At 43.2% G+C, this 17220-nt stretch overlaps 2 protein-coding genes across 15 annotated transcripts in view; both read right to left on the bottom strand.

The window, feature by feature from the left end:
• Window positions 1-11200, bottom strand: part of DMC1 (DNA meiotic recombinase 1) — a 53518-nt gene extending 42318 nt beyond the window's left edge. The window contains exons 1-4 of one of the 4 annotated variants that reach the window (XR_001177974.2): window positions 6248-6483; window positions 4782-4865; window positions 3957-4001; window positions 2878-3024 (exon numbers count right to left, since the gene is read on the bottom strand). Coding sequence is in view for 3 of the 4 variants with exons in the window: in XM_045083861.1 (XP_044939796.1) it covers window positions 2878-3024; window positions 3957-4001; window positions 4782-4832 (243 nt within the window). In the remaining variant the exon portion in view is untranslated. Of the gene's footprint in view, window positions 1-2877; window positions 3025-3956; window positions 4002-4781; window positions 4866-6247; window positions 6505-11118 lie in introns of those variants that run through there. The other 3 variants (XM_045083861.1, XM_045083860.1, XM_004743240.3) reach the window with 3 other exon arrangements.
• FAM227A (family with sequence similarity 227 member A) overlaps window positions 8737-17220 on the bottom strand; it is an 83596-nt gene continuing 75112 nt past the window's right edge. For 9 of the 11 annotated variants that reach the window (XM_045083852.1, XM_045083858.1, XM_045083856.1 and 6 more), the window contains 2 exons: window positions 12352-13096; window positions 8737-11167 (listed from right to left, as the gene is read on the bottom strand). In XM_045083852.1, the coding sequence (XP_044939787.1) occupies window positions 13078-13096 (19 nt within the window). In that variant the 3' untranslated portion in view covers window positions 8737-11167; window positions 12352-13077. Of the gene's footprint in view, window positions 13097-17220 lie in introns of all 11 variants that reach the window. The other 2 variants (XM_045083851.1, XM_045083850.1) reach the window with 2 other exon arrangements.

The following is a 17220-nucleotide window of genomic DNA, read 5'->3' as shown; positions in this document are numbered from 1 at the left end:
GTTTCGTTTCAAACACTGCCCAAAACTCTCTACTTGATTATCAGGGTAATCATTTGATATGAGCTACAGTTCATTAGTCTTTGAAGGCAGCAAAAGATTGTGGTTAAGAAAACTGACTCTGAAGCTACTCTATCTAGGTTCAAAATAAGTGTCTAATACTTATTAGTTGTACAACTTGGGGTAACCTACTTAATCGTGCTGTTCCTCAGTTTCCTTGTTTGGACCAAATCAGGATAAGAACCGTGATAAGTCAATCAGAGAAAGACAGTTATCATATGCTCTCCCTGATATGAGGAATTTGAGAGGCAGAGTGGGCGGTTTGGGGGGTAGGGAAGAAAAAATGAAACAAGATGGGATCGGGAGGGAGACAAACCACAAGAGATTCTTAATCTTACAAAACAGACTGAGGGTTGCTGAGGGGAGGGGGGTGTGGAGAGGGTGGTTGGGTTATGGACATTGGGGATGGTATATGATATGGTGAGAGCCGTGAAGTGTGTAAGCCTGATGATTCACAGACCTGTACCCCTGGAGCAAATAATACATTATATGTTAATAAAAATAATTTTTTTCAAAAAGAATAGTGTCTCTCTCATAGGGTAGTTGTAAAGTTTAAATGAGGTATATTTATGGCATAAAGCAGAATGGTATTTTACTGAATGACTCAATTGATTTCATTGAACAGCATCATTTTCCACTCGCTCTGGAAGTTTCAAGGAGCACAAAAATTCCAGTGTTCACTATTCATGAGACAATATATATTGCAATGGTAGAAATACTACTTATTTGACAAATCAATGAGCTATAGCTGATGCAGTAGCCTAACTAGCAAGAAGAGGCCCGATGTGCTCTCATGACATGGTCTAATGTATTCCCCTTAAAATAAGGAGATTTTATTTATTTAAGATGGAGAGAGAGGGAGAGAGAGAGAGGCATGAGCACAAGCAGCAGGGAGGGGCAGAGGAAGAGGGAGAAGCAGCCTCTCTACTAAGCAGGGAGCCTGATGCAGGACTTAAATCTCAGGACCCGGGGATCATGACCTGAGCCAAAGGCAGCCGCCTAACTGACTGAGCCACCCAAGTACCCCTAATGTATTTCCCTTTTTGTTTTATACTATGACAGTGGCTCTCAAACTTTGGAGAACTTAAGAGGGTGTTAAAAAAAAAAGCCCAGGCCGGGGTACCTTAATGGCTCAGTCAGTTGAGTGTTTGATTCTTGATTTTGGCTCAGGTCATGATCTCAGAGTTGTGGGAGAAAGCCCTTCATCAGGCTCTGGGCTGGGCATGGAGCCTGTTGGGGATTCTCTCTCTTCCTCTCCCTCTGCTCCTCCCCCATCCTCTAAAATAAATAAATAAATAAAAAGTTTAAACTCACAACTATTTTATTTTATTTATCTGACAGAGAGAGACAGTGAGAGAGGGAACACAAGCAGGGGGAGTGGGAGAGGGAGAAGCAGGCTCCCTGCAGAGCAGAGAGGTCAACACTGGGTTTGATCCCAGGACCCCAGGACCACAACCCGAGCCAAAGACAGACACCCTATAACTGAGTCACCTAGGTGCCCTAAAATCACAACTCTTAAACAAAACAAAGCAAAAAAACCCCAAACCAAACCCAAGCCCTATCCTATTTCAATGAGTCTGGGACTATGTGTTCTTTATTAGCCAATCCAGGTCATTCTGATACACAACAATGTTTGGAACTACTGTACTATGAAATTAACTTCCTCCCCCCCCCCACCATCTCTTTCTCTCTAAGAATAAACAGCTTTAGTTAAGATAGGATGCAGACTCTGGATATAGTAATGGATGCTTGAGAAGGAGAGGGATTCTTTTCTTTGATAATGGGATTTAATTTGCAAAGAAAATCAGACTAATTCCTATGAGCTATAACGTGGAAGTTTTGCAAACTCTGGGTACTGCTTGAGGGCAGTTGTGGAGCTGGCCTGTGGGTATACTGTCTGAATTTACTCAGAAGTTAGAGCAGCTGAGCTCAGTTCAGAGCAGTTCAGTTAGGCACTCTCCAAGTTCAGGACGATACCACCGCTGTCATCACTGCCACACTTCAGCTGCCTCTGGGTGAGCAAATCAAATGGTTGTCAATGAAGAGAGCTTCTAGGACTTGCTGGGAACGAGACTCTTACATACATACGTAGACATACATGGAGAGCCTTCTTCTGCAAAAAGAGAGACTGGTGACTCTGCACATTCCTGTTTCCAGCGATAGTGCCTCCACAGATCCCCCAAAAGGACAACACAAAAGCTTGAGTCAAAGACCTGTTTTTGCTTGGAGCCTCTTCGTTGTATGGGCCACTCAGTGTGTGTGGGGCAGCAACAAGGTGTGAGTTCAGTTCAGCTTTAGCTGGTCTGCCTCAGTGACCATATTCTTGGTCATATTTATCTCGACCATACACATGCAGACCCACACTTAGTCTTTTTCTAACCGGATTCTCTCTCTTACTAATTGGCCTGTACCAGGAGACAGCAACTTCTTTGGTGCTAGTGCTTTGCAACAACTAAAGATACAATATTTGAGGTGACAAAGTGAAAACAAGGAGGAGTTAAGGCAGAGAAACAGAAAGGGAGAAAAATAAATATAAAAGGAGACCAAAAAAATTTTTTTGGTAAAAATAATTACCTTTTTAGTAGTATTCAAGTCTCTTAATACCTGTCTCAGTCTGTCAAAAATTAATTGTTGTTGCTTTGAACTGAAGTGATAAAAAGTTAATGTGAGGGGGTATAATAGATTGTGATCTACAGAAATTTAGGGTCCCCACAGTAGTTTCTGGTGTTCATGAGAAGTGTCTAAGGTCCAATGAGAAAGGCTATAGAGCCTCACAGACCCTTCTAAGCTAAAACAACAAAAAAAACTGATTTTGCTTACAATGAGTTTGTTGGCTGCCTCTTTAATTTTGTCCACTTTTGCTTCTGAGAGCCCTTTGACATTGCATAGTGCTCTTCTAGTTGTCATCTGTATCCCTTTGATGGTACAGATTCCTACGGACTTCAGTTTCTTAATGTCAGCCACGTTCTGTAAATAAAAGAATGGGTGCAGCAGATTGATAAAATGCCAGCCTGCAAGGCTCCCATACTATGTCATGTGCTTTTGAGTCCATCTCTTTCCACCAAGATGCCAATTTTATCCAAGCAGCCAGGTGGAACCCACCCACCATGTAGCCAAATGTTCTGGAAATATCTGAGTAGAACATATCCAGCACGCTGCCAAATGTTCTGGCTGTGCCCTGATTTCCCAAGAATGTTAGTGAGACCATGGCAATGTAACAAGGAATTCAAAAGAGAAGTCTGTTGGTGGAAAAGCTAGCAAATGTATCACACGTTCGCCCACTCAGTTCATCTCTTTCCTTCTAGAGAACTTCATTATGATTATGTTTTTTTAAAATTAAAATTTTTCCCCCTCGATCCTTGGAAAATACAAATAGCTACATCACCAAAGGACTAGGATTTTCTCTTGCTCCTATTTTCTAAATCCAACTGAAAGAGATTAAATGTGAGGGCTTCAAAAGATAATGTCAGGGAAGTTTTACTATCAGTGAACTGCTGCTGAAATGCATCTACTTAAAGTCTGATTTCAGTCAACATTATTTACTCTGATCATCTGCCACAGAACTGAATTTTCTGTTGATGAAGACAGGGGTGGGTAGCTCTGAATGCCTCCAGTTGGACCAGTGGTTCTTGGCTGGGGACAGTATGCCCCCTTAGGACACCTGATAACGTCTGGAGAAGTTTTTGGTTGTCCTAACTAAGAGGGGTGTTACTGGCATCTAATGAGGGGTCAGGAGCCAGGGGTGCTGTAAACACTCAACAAATGCACAGGAAAGTCCCCTCCCCGCCCACTAGGAATTGCCCATTTCCAAATGTCAGTAGGGTCAAGGCTGAGAAACTCTGAATTGAACAATTTCACATTGAAAAATTACTTACATGGAAAATTGAAAAAATACTTACAATCCCATGTTTTTGTAACAGGTCAATGTCTTGAAACAAAGATTCCTGGAGGAGATGGAACAGAAAAAAAAAGAGCTTTGATTCTTCATATCCAGTTGTATCATATCTTTTAAAGAGTTAATTCAGTATTATGAGTCACTCCAAAATGCCTCAAATTCCACTTTCCTAGACAGAGCGAGTTGGGATCAATAATGTTTTTTCAAACACATTGTTATATACTTAGAAGATGCACCAACACTGAAAGGGCTGGGAAGCCCAGTATTTTAGTTGTGTCCTGTCCAGATTTTTAAGACCTTAACCCAAAGGAGTGGAACATTTAACCTCTTTACTTTTTAAAAAAATATATATATTTATTTGATAGACAGAGATCACAAGTAGGCAGAGAGGCAGGCAGAGAGGGAGAAGCAGGCTCCCCGCTGAGCAGGGAGCCCGATGTGGGGCTCCATCCCAGGACCCTGGGATCATGACCTGAGCAGAAGGCAGAGCCTTTAAACCACTGAGCCACCCAGCTGCCCCAACAGTTAACCCTTTTAAAACTATGTTTTCTCAACTTTCTGCCCCACCAGACCTTGAACTCCTTCAGTACCAGCATGGATTGATACCATTATGGCCATACCAGTTCGGTTATTAAAATACTTTCATGCTAGTTGCGAAGTAGCTAATCTTAGACCCCCTTGCCAAACAAGTCGTTACATATTTGTAATATTGCCTCTCCCTAGAACTATGTTTTCTTTCCACTCTCAGTTTCTAAAAATAATAGCCAACAGAGCAGCATTTTTGTGGAATGACTGAACGTCTACCCATGTTTCAGCATTCTAGCCATACCTCTTCATCTTGGAATCCTGGTTCTTCCAGCACGACTTGATCCTCCTTCATTGTGAAAGGTGAGCAGCAGAAAAATAATCAGTTCTGAGAAAATAAATATTATTTAGGAAATAGTCATAGATAAAAATCCTTTGCTCAGAGACCTCCCTGATTTCATTTCAAAGTCACCAAGGACCAGAAGAGGAATTAGAGAAACATTTCATTTAGAATGAATGGGCTGGCCTATCTGCTTTTTGCAGGGCATGTGACATTGTTTCTTTTGTGGGTGTACGTATGTGAGGGTGGGGAACTTAGTTTCTACTCCTTTTCCTGAAAATTGGTTACTTTTCTCATCTTTTGATTTCCTAAAGCACAGATATCATGACTGCTAATATCTTTTTTGTTGTCTTGGAATACTATTTAGTATTCCATGTTGCTGTTTAACCTTTCACGTTTATGTTAACAATACCAATTTTGTTAACAACACGAATTTTGACCTCATGTCATTCTTCCTGTATCTCTCCTGGCTCCTAGAACTTAGTCTAGCCTCAATCAACAGATTTTAACTTTCTCATATACGATGAGTGCCTTCCTGCCCTCCTAATTATGAATGGGCTCTCTTGCAACATATTTCTTTGTTTCTTCAGACATTAGCTCTATTTTGTTTTGTAATATTTACTGGTCTCAAATTTTTTTTAAGATTTAAAATTATGGTAGATACCCAATATTATGATAACATGAGGGCCAATAAGCAGATAAATGGAGTCTTAAACATTGTAGTAGTTGTTTTAAGATCTCGGGAATCTATAAGGCATGACCATAGAATACAACGTGGTCCAAGCAATCAGTTTTCTTGGTTTATTGTGTTTTCTCGCTTCCTACCAAAGTCACGGTTGGGGCCCAGGGAAAGGAACACCAACTACTACGGTAGACGTATGATTGCCGCCAGCTAATTCCGCTGAGCAGCACAAAATCTGAGGCAAAGAGAAGACGACGTGAATGGGATCTTCGGGAATACTGTCCCTCAGACAGGTAAACACATACAGGACGACCCTAAATTCCACACTGCCCTCATGGAAGAAAAAAATCTTTCATTTCTTCTCGCCATGATAAAACGAAAGAGAGTTCTTTCTCAAGTGGCCATGGATGGGGGTTAGAGCTGGATCCTAAAAGCAGGCTCCCTGCCACCTCGGTTTCAGGCGTCGCAGCTGGGGAGCCGCCATGGGCATCTTCCCGACACCCGGTTCCCCCCAAACGAGGCCGAGGAGGCTGAGTGAAGACTTAGGTCCGACTTGCTTTAAAATAATGCTGCTGGAAATCCTTCGGGGGTCACTGAGATTTCCTCCCGGGGGTGCGGACAGAACGCAGAAAAGTCACGAGCCCAGGGCCCAGCGACGACCACCAAGCCCCACCCAAGGAAGCAAGCCTTGGCTTTCCCCTCACATTCTCCACACGCTCGCGCTTTTTGCCACAGACCCCGCTCGTACCTACAGTCCCGCGAAGTTTTCAAGGTCACTTCCTTCCGCCCCCCACCCGGGCTTTCCCGTCCTCAGGGATTCTGACCCCGAACCAGAACGCTGGGACTGGCAGCCCTCGCGTCACTGACCAGCAGGTTTGGCGCCAACGGACGAGTCTGGGCGCCGGTCCAGCGTGGGCGGGGCCGGGCGATGACACAGGGGCGTGTCCACAGTGGGGGCGGGATATGGTGGGGCTGAGACAGAGACGGGGCGTGGAACAAGAGTGCGGGCCTATATGGGGCGGGGCGGGGCGGGGCGGGGGCGGGGCTTGCAGGGAGGCGGGGCGAGGCACCGGTGGGGTAGGTATGGGGGAGCAGCAGCTAGGAGCCGCTTCCACATGAACCTCGCGGGAACGCTCGATGGGGAGAGGGAGGGATTCTAAGGCAGAGGAAATGTTTTGAGGAGGGGGACCCTGATACGAGCAGAGGCTGGGGGTCTCCATTGAGCTGAGGGAGATGCTGAAGTGTGGAGAAGACTCCAGGGTGGGGACCCTGAGACGACGTGTGGAAATTAGGGGGCACTGAGGAGGGCGCTGAGGTGAAGACAGGCTGCTGTGAGAAAGAAGGCCCTGAGGTGGGGGTTGTTCGAAATGGAGAGAGGCCGCTGGGAAAGGGTCGTGAGGTGGACAACCAAGGCGGGGAGCGGGCCCTCAGCGGAGGTGGCTGACGTGGCGGCGGGTGCCGTGCAAAATGCTTGTCTTGTTGGGGACCCTCAGGTCAGGAGGTGGAATATGGGATCCTCACTGAGACCCCAGCATTGCTGATTTCCATCCCTTCTCTGTGGCTCCCGTACCAGCAGCCGCTCGCTCTCTGGCAGTGAGGCACCCAGGGCCCATTCAGGATGGAGAGTAATTTTTCTGCGTCTGAACTTGAAATTTTAAATAGACAACAGAAGCCAAGCATATTTTGGTCCAGCTTTTAAATAGAAATTTGGGGCCCGCCTTCTTGCCAGCACAGCCGTCTCTGGCGGCGTCATCCTGCTCCCCTTAAATGGAGACGGACTGTTGACGAGAGAGTCATGAAACATTTGAAAGAGCATCTGTTGAGGTGGAGGCTAGCATGGGTGTCTGTGCAAACAGTTCTCGGAGTTCAAGACCTAGTACAGGACGACCCTTTTTCTTCAGTGTCTGAATCATTTTGTTGGAATAAATAGAAAAAAAAAATTCCCACAATAGCAGTTGGCATTTTGTAGGACATTTTTTCCCCCCCTCAGAGTGGATTGTTTAAAAAGCCAACAAATAACTACTGTAGCTCCTTCAAGATCTTACTTTCCAGAAACAGAGCCTGTCCTTCGTGTTAAATGGAAATCAGTGCCCGGTCTGGGGATGGACGAACTGGATAGAGGTGACAGGCCTTCCCCTTGACACCTCACCTAATGACTGTAGAACTTTCGAGCAGCTCGTTAGGTGAGGACACCCAAGTGTATGGAAGAGCTGCAAAGAGCACAGCAAGACGATTTAGGGAAATCTAACATATGTAGTTTGGTGTAGTGACAGCTGGGAGAGAGAAATGTTCATAATATTTGAAGGTTGTGTGCACTACACTTAAACAGAAATGAGCTTGGGAACGACAAATTCATAAAATGAGGATAAAAATCGCGTTTGGATATGGTAATGATGGTTATAGGCAACTTAAAAAAATTTTTAACCCAAAAGCTGTGGGTAGTTAAAAAGTATACTTGAAGACTTATCCACTCAAATCAGGCCAAAAAAATTAAAAAAAAAAAGACTAGACTTTCATATCATATAAAAATTCTGAATATGACAATGGTGATATTTCAGATCAGTGGGGAAATGATGAATTCAGGGAATGGTGTTGGAACAACTAGGTAGCCATCTGGAAGAAAAATAAAATTGGAACCCTACTTCACACCTTATACCAAGATAAATTCCAGATGGATCAATAGATTAAATCTGAATGTAATAACAAAAGTGCTAGAAGAAAATGAGACAATTTTTTAATTATCCCAGAATAAGAAAAATCTTTTAAAATATGACACAAAATTCAGAAGCCATAAAATACTTATAAAAATGACTACTTTAAAAAAAAAAACAACTCTGCATTGTAAAATGCTACTTTCCTATTTTAGATATAGAGTATGGGGAGCCAGAGCTTTTGTAGCAATCAGTAACTAATTAGTAATTGTGTGAAACAGCTTTCCCAATTTCTCAAATCCTTCAGTGAGTCTACAAATCCTCTACAAAATTTTAAAAATTTGTTTCATTTTTATGGTATTCTGAAAACAACTAGGCAGTGGGAGTACCTGAATTTTAAACCATTACACTTTACTGCCCCTCTGTGGACAACCGCCTTATAATCAAATAAAGTCATATGATCCCACAGTCTGCAGTCGGGTTTCCTCAGACTGGTGCCTGTGACTATATGTTCTTGAAGTTTCAAGAGCTCAAATATGAGAAATGCTTTGGTAGAGAACTTAAGAATGAAAGATCATCACACACAAAAGAATTTCACTGGGTATCTCCCCTTCAACAAATTTAATCCGTTCAAAAGATGTTTATTGAATCCCTACTATCTGTCAGACACTGTGCTAAGGGTTATGTACCCGAGATTCAACAACCAACAAGATACAAACCCTAATGGGGGCTATAGATTGGTATGTATATAGGCAATTACACTGAAACACACACACACACACACACACACACACACACACACACACACACACCAGTCATTTGGGGGCTTTCTCATTTATTTATATTTCCAAATTTGAAAAACTTGCAACTTCAGCACATAGCTGCCCAGAGAGGCATGTCCCTGACAAGTTATTTAACCAATATTTACTAAACACAGCTTGATGGTGTGCCTGGGTGGTTCAGTCAGTTAAGTGTCTTGCCTTTGGCTTGGGTCATGATCCCAGGGTCCTGGGATCAAGCACCGTTTCTCTTTCTCCCCCTGCTTGTGCTCTCTCTCTCTCTCAATAAAATAAAATCTTTAAAAATTAATAAGCACAGCTTGATTCCAGCTTTCTGCTGGATAAGAAGATGAAGACAGGTCTCTGCCCTTCGAGAGCCATGAGTCTAGTAAGGGAGATAGACACTGAAACATAATCACACACAGGGCAAGGTTAAGAGGGATTATACGTGCATTTGGGTAACAGGTAGGTGTCTCACCGCATGATCTTCCCAGAGGAGGTGACCCTTAATTTGGGGCTGCGAGGACAAGGGAGGATTTGCCAGCTGGGCAGGGTGGGAAAGGCAGAGGCAACACAGAGGCTTATTTAGGGAAATGCAAGTGGTTCTGCTGGGGTGGAAAAGTGCTAGGGGGAAAATAGCTCTCAAAAGTGAAGGACAGGGGGGTGCCTGGGTGGCTCAGTGGGTTAAAGCCTCTGCCTTCGGCTCCGGTCATGATCCCAGGGACCTGGGATGGAGCCCCCATTAGAGTTGGGCTCTCTGCTCAGCAGGGAGCCTGCTTCCTTCTCCCTCTCTCTGTCTGCCTCTCTGCCTACTTGTGATCGCTCTCTGTCAAATAAATCTATCTTAAAAAAAAAAAAAAGACCTTTTGAAAATGGGGAAAACTGCACCTCACTCACAGAGAAGACAATAATATAGTGAGAAGACAATAATGTGGAAATAATGTGGAAATATGCTTAAAAGTGTTTAGTTCAGGGGCGCCTTGCTGGCTCAGTCAGTGGAGCGAGTGACTTGATCTTGGGCTTGTGAGTTCGAGCCCCACATTGGGCGTACAGATTAGTTAATTCTGTTCCTTTTTAATTTATTAAGTGGAATACTTCTAAAAGAGAAACTTCCCCTCATCTACTGTTTGGTTAGCTGGTAATAAGGTTTGTATGGAAATGGCATGGTAAATGCTGACTTTTGCCAGATTTTAGAATAATGAATTGGTTCCCTAGTATCTTTCAATGGCGACCATTTAATCTTTTTAAAGCAATAGTATGAATATCTAAGTGAAAATGTTTTTGTGGATTTTTTTAAAATTAAAGATTTTATTTATTTGACAGAGAGCAATCACAAGTAGGCAGAGAGGCAGGCAGAGAGAGAAAGGGAAGCAGGCTCCCTACCGAGCAAAGAGCCCAACACAGGGCTTGATCCCAGGACCCTGAGATCATGACCTGAGCCAAAGGCAGATGCTTAACCCGCTGAGCCACCCAGGTGCCCCTGAAAATGTTTTTGATGTACTTCAATTACAATGCTTAAATTGTCCCAACCTTTTTTTTTTTTTTTTTTTTTTCAGTAAGCACCACACCCAATGTGGGGCTTGAACTCATGACCCTGAGATCAAGAGTTGCATACTCTACCGACTGAGCCAGCAGGCACCCCTAAATTATCCCATCTTTAGCCAATGAGATCCCAAGTTGGCTCATGACTTTCTTGGACAGGACTCTTATCTTTAGTAGCTTTTCTGTTGTCTAGTGTAGCAAGAGGTTGTGTGTTCATCTCATGATTTCCCTGCCCTAGACGGGGAACCAGCCATTTCTTCAAGGATCCCTGAATCCTTTTAGTGCAAATAGTGTTTCAAGTCCATGGTCTGGGGCATTGCTACTGCGGTCTTTATTTCTAGGTCAGTTCAATGGATAGAGTTAGGAAATAGGTTTTTTGTTCTGTTTTAAATAGGTTGAGGTATAAGTGACATACAAGAGAGTGCATTTATTTAAAATGTATCTACTCCTGAGAACCTTTCACCACAATGAAGTGAACATATCCATCACCCCAAAAGCTTCTTCAGGCTTCTTTATAAACCCTTCCATTCTCTCCTCCCCTCCCCTTTCTAGACATCCCTCCTCTCGGTTACTCAGGCAACTGTTTTTAAACATTAAATACATCCTTAGTTCATCATCAGTTCAAAATCAGGACAGTAGGATTTTACCTTCATCTCTTCTACTTTAATGTGCTGAGGGTGCTGGTTCTCAGCAACACTGGGAATGACAGAATTGGAGTATTACACAATTACTCATTTGTTTTACAGTAAATGCTTTTTAAATGTTAGTTCCCTGCAACACTCTATCTACCCCCTTCCCCTTATAAAGGGCAAAGTATCCTTCACCATGATTTTCCCTTCTAATATTTACAAAGAACAGAGACAGGTCTTTTGATCTGGAATTTGCTGAGAGGCCAATGATTAGGAGTCCTCAGTAATTTCTGGAAGGGGTCTGTGCAGAAATCTTGGCCCCAAGCTGTGCAAAGGATTGTCCCATAAGACAATCTGGGTCCAGAAAACCAGGACAGCTTCTGGGTGGGGGCTAGTAGAAACAGACAGGTTGACAGGCGATTACACCCATTATGGTAACTGCTACCATGATGGAGGGGCATGAAAGGCTGTGGGAGTGCACAGGAGGCGTCCCTGTGCCAACTTTGTTGGCGGTGTATCAGGGAAGGCTTCCTGAAGGAGAGGATGCCTATGTGGGGTCCAGAAGGTGGAGTAGGAATGAGTGTTATTGGGACTTCATAGTGAGGAGGGAAAGACTCAGCAATAGGAGAGAGTATGGCTCCTTAGAGAAACTGTAAATAAAGGGCTAACTGCAATTTGAGTGGGAAGGGAAGGCGTGAGAAACCTCTGGTTATCTTATGTGGCGCCTTGCACATGGCAAGGGCTCCGTACGTCCTGGTTTCGGGAGAAGTGTAAATTAACAGCAATGACAACAATAGCGGGTAGCAATGGCCAAGTGAAATACCCCTGTGCCGAGAACGTTGCATAAATTATCTCATTTAATGATCACAACACTACTGTGAGGCAGGCATTCCCTTTCTGCAGTCAAGAAAACAAGTTCAGAAAAGGTCAAGTTTCACAGCTACTAGGCCTAACGTCATACATCTATCATGAGGCAGGGTAGGGACTCTAAGCCCTGAATTTTGGGGGGCCAACGCTTGAACTCTTTCCTTATCACCCTTCTCCCATCCCTTTACCAGGACTATTCAAATGATTATATGTTATCTGTGGGCGACACTGGAGATCCCAAGAAGGTACTTATTTTCTTCTTGGTTCAGGCAAATAGCCATCTGCTTCTTTTCTTCCAACTATAGCAGGCAGACTGCTATAACACAGACCAGGACCAAGTGATAAAAGCCACACCCGTCAGCCCAGCTCCTTCCACATACTCACCCCTGCACCTCTGAATCTTTGGGAAGTCGCTTTCCATTTGGATTTTCTTGGATTCCACACAGATTTCTGGCAAAGCTTAATGTATTTATTGGCTTCTATATCCTTCCCCCTCTCTTCCAGGCCATGGTGCACCTTAAGGCCAAGTACTGTGTCTTTATTCATCTCTGTACTCTCTGGGACCGCTGCAGGCATGGTAGAAAATAGACATCTAGAGGGCTTGCGCAACCCCTCCAAATCCCGGTGTCTTCCCAGGAGAGATGGAGGTGACAATACTCACCTTGTGGGGAGCCACTAGGAGGGTTAACCTAGATCATGTCTAAGCCAGACTTACCAGAGTACTCAGCATATCATAAGTACTCAGTAACTGTCTCCTATGACTACTATTACTGTGTTATATAGTAATATTAAATCTTCCATAGTATTACCACTAGTAAGTGAGTGAAAGAATTAGTAAGTGAATGCATGAGGGAATGAGGTGACTTAACTTCAACTTAAATCCTGACTTTGTCCAGGGGTAGAAGTGAACTTTAATATTCTTTGTCCCATGGACTGGAAGCAACTACATGTGTTGTGGTATTACTGTTGTGTTGCTTCTGCTTTCGATGAGACCCAACAATGTGGGCAGGCTTCAGTCAATAGTTGTCCCCATTCTTGGACAAGGGTTCATCCAGGAGAGCTAGAAGGTGAGGGGTTAAGGAAGCTGGATTCACTTTTCTGCATTGGTTTTCACTTCTTGGTTTCCTCCCTGTAGATAAATCATAAAAATATAAAGAGAAAAAGATTAAAAGGCCTATGTGAAGAAGAGAATGGAAGTGAGTCCGCAGGGTTACATAAACAGCCTAAAATCAACCACCCAGAGTGAAACTAGTCAGAAGACTGGGAAATGAAGGTGAAATGGACGGACTATGTAATGTGTCTGAATGTAGGGTGGGGCAGATTTGTATAACCCAGGGAAAATTTGGAGATAAATCGTGATACGAACATGACAAAAGAAAAAGGGAAGAAAACAGGCAGATTAAAAAGAGAGAGAGAGACTTAGGTCCAGGGATAGCAGAAGGTTCTACAGGAAAACAAAAATCACTGCATCACTCTCCACGGCTCATGGCAATTGTGTTGATGGTATAACAACGCTGATTAGCGATCCACACCAAACCACCACAGAAACACACCGAGAGGATGAGATAGGAGGTATGTGCATATGAGAGAGAGCCCAGTCCTTCCCTTCCCTGCTGAGAACTCAATGCACAGTGCCTAACAGTGAAAAATCAAGGAGCCAGAGCACCATGGTATTTCAACCGGAACAGGAAAACAAACACCAAAACAATCAGTGAAGAAAGTGGAAAATGTGTTGCCGGGGAATGGAAAGCAGGTCCAGAGGAGTGCAATCTTTTGTAATGAGCTTTGTCCAACTATTAACTGATTAATTTAATAAGTACTTACATTATGCTTTTCATAGTTAATCAGTTAATTTTTAAATTTTATTTATTTTTAAATATTTTATTTATTTATTTGACAGAGAGAGAGTGATCACAAGTAGGCAGAGAGAGGAGGAGGAAGCAGGCTCCCTGCTGAGCAGAGAGCCCAATGAGGGGCTCCATCCCAGGACCCTGAGATCATGACCTGAGCTGAAATCAAGAGACAGATGGCCAACCAACTGAGCCACCCAGGTGCCCATCAGTCAGTTAATTTAATGGGCATCTTATATATTACTTAAATCAGGCACTGTTCACAATGCTTTACAAATGTTAACCAATTAAATTCTTACGCTATATATACCATTATCATTCCCATTTTACAAACGAAGAAATTTGAGACACAGCGAAGTTAATTAAGTAAGGCTCAAGGTCACAGAGTTAGTCAGTCATAGGTCAAGGAGCTGGGATTGACACCCAGGTGATCTGACCCCAGAGTTGCCTCTCTATTTAATTTTTAAAGGATGAATATGAATTATTTTAATTCAAATATAAGCAAAAGAAATTTAAGAGGATTTAAGAGGATTTATTCAACTTCATGGGTATAGAGAGGCAAAGTTCTAAAATGTGATCAATTTTTGTATAAGCAATGAACTGAAGCAGAATGCTAAACACACATTAGCTAATCACTAATGCCTTCACCAAAAATTTACTGAATCCTTACTATGAGCAAGCCATAGGAACAGGTATAAAAGATTCAATGCTGAATTAGACAAGGTCCTTGAACTTGGGAGACTTCTAGCACAAAGAGCAAGATAGACAAGTCCATCACTAAAGTCAGTCATATTCAGGGAAGCAAACTTAGAAAAGCAGAGAACACAAAGTAGAAAGTCACTAGGGCAGTTTGGGGAGACTTCCTGGAGGTAGTGATGCCCCCATGCTGGGTTTTAACGGTCGGGTAGGAGTTGGCCAGATGAAAAAGTGGCTAAAGGATATTTAAGAAAGAGGACAGAGCAATGAATACTTATTAAAGTGAAATGAATTAGTGGCATTCTTCTTCCATTCTGAAACATTAGAAGGTCAGAAACAACAGTATGTACAAGCCTCTCTTAACCTGAGAGATTCCACAGCCCAAACCAGTGGGGCTGAAAACCATGCGGCTATATGCCAGTCACAGTGGCTATTTCTCTAATCAAAGGGAAAAAAATAGACTGATAAAACTTGCCTTCATATTAAGCTTACTTCTTAACACTTCTCTTAGAAATAGGCTGTAGGGCAGGCCCTAGAGTCTGGCTGCGGGTTTGAAATCCTGGCTCTTCCGTCTACCAAAGGTGAGAGCTTGGGCAGTAATCACTAAACCTCTCTGGCCTCAGTTATAAAATGAGGACAACACCACCCCAGAATTTATAGGAGTGTTGTGGGATTTAAAGCATACACAGACCATGCTTAGAAGAGAGTAATATCTAGCTGGCATGACTCCGTTGGGTGCCCTTGCTCAAAGTGATAAAATGAATGAATAAGTAAAAGTTAAAATTAAGAAAAAAAATTAAACTAAAAAAAAAAAAGAAAAAATAACCTGTAAAAAGTTATAATTTCTTAACATATTATATGTTACTTTAAGATACCAAAGTTTTCAGATATACTGAAATTCTATATTTTATGCTATTCAATAGTACTTTATTTGGGTGGCAGAATTTAAAGCGGTGATATTTTGATGGGTTTCTGCAAAGAGTACTATGACTTCTGGCAGTCCTGCCCCCAACACATGGGAGATTCAAGGCTCTGAGCTCAGGAAAATGGTCTGCCTACCTCTTCCTCCACCCTAGAGCAGTAATCCTATAAAATAATGGCTAGATGCTTTCTCCAAATTGGGTCTGCCTCAAACCTCCCAGTACAGAATGGTCCAATGTACAGTTGGAACTGTTCCATAAGGAACCTGGGCCTCGACTCATGCAAGCCTGAGCTGCCTCCTTTGAAAAATAGGAAAAGAAAATTTACCTAGATTTGAATGGGACAATGGAACATGCCTAGCACAGGGCCAAAACAACTTCATTCAATTCCCCTTCTAGTATTTGTAATAGGGGGAATGGGTCTGCTCTTCCTTAGGCTCTGAAAATACTGGGGTGGCCAGTCCTTAGTGATTTCTGAAACAAGTGTCTGGGGAGACATTTTTGGATCCTGTGTGTGCCCTCTCTTTTTTTTTTTTTTTTTTTTTTTTTTTTTTTTTTTTTTTTTTTTTTTTTTTTAAAGATTTTATTTATTTATTTGACAGAGAGAAATCACATGTAGATGGAGAGGCAGGCAGAGAGAGAGAGAGGGAAGCAGGCTCTCCGCTGAGCAGAGAGCCCGATGCGGGACTCGATCCCAGGACCCCGAGATCATGACCTGAGCCGAAGGCAGCGGCCTAACCCACTGAGCCACCCAGGCGCCCCGTGTGCCCTCTCTTAATGTGAAATCATAGGGTCGCCTAGGTGGCTCATTCAGTTAAGCATCTGCCTTTGGCTCAGGTCATGATCCCGGGGTCCTGGGATCAAGTCCCACATCAGGCTCCCTGCTCAGCGGGAAGTCTGTTTCTCTCTCTGCCTCTCCCCCTGTTTGTGCTCTCTTGCTCTCTCCCTCTCAAATAAATAAAATCTTTTTTACAAAATGTGAGAATCTTGGAGCTTGGAGGCTCTTCTTTGCAAGTTAAGAATTTGTGTTTTCTGGAGCTTCACCATTTCAGTGCCCAGGGGTGGCTTAGGGGACTGTCCTAAGAGCTAAGAACTCAGTTGGTCCAGGGCCCAGAAAGCCTGGGAGTCCTTCTGGGCTGGGGTAGACCAGTGGTCTCAAACAGGCATGTTCAAAGATGTCGTGGATAAGGGAAGGTTAGGAAGCTTTATGAAACAATGATACGACGACTATTAGTAACTGTCGGGTTCTACGGCAGGTTCTTTTTATAGCTGAGCTCTCCACACGTAACCGCCATCCACATCTTTTAGGGCCAATGAAACAGGCCCAGAGGACAAAGGTTCTTGACCTGAGGTTGCAGAAGGAGCAGAGCAAAGATTCAAAACCCAGATCTTTTTAGAATAAAGTCTACTCTATTTGTAGAGCCTACTGTTTCATCTGCCATCAGGACTTTTTCTTTCTTTCTTTTTTTTTTAAAGATTTTATTTATTTATTTGACAGAGATTGCAAGTAGGCAGAGAGGCAGGCAGAGAGAGAGGAGGAAGCAGGCTCCCTGCTGAGCAGAGATTTCCTGCCCGATGCGAGGCTCCATCCTAGGACTCTGGGATCATGACCCGAGCAGAAGGCAGAGTTTTTTTTGTTGTTTTTTTTTTTGTTGCTGTTGTTGCTTTAAATTTTTTATTTCTTCTCAGCGTAACAGTATTCATTGTTTTTGCACCACACCCAGTGCTCCATGCAATCCGTGCCCTCTCTAATACCCACCACCTGGTTCCCCCAACCTCCCACCCCC

This window comes from Mustela putorius, unplaced genomic scaffold (genome assembly GCF_011764305.1).
Source record: "Mustela putorius furo isolate JIRA1106 unplaced genomic scaffold, ASM1176430v1.1 tig00000738_pilon_pilon_pilon, whole genome shotgun sequence".
In the NCBI taxonomy this organism is placed as follows: domain Eukaryota; kingdom Metazoa; phylum Chordata; class Mammalia; order Carnivora; family Mustelidae; genus Mustela; species Mustela putorius.
The sequence above is the reverse complement of the archived record's forward strand: the minus strand, read 5'-3'. Positions and strand labels throughout refer to the sequence as shown.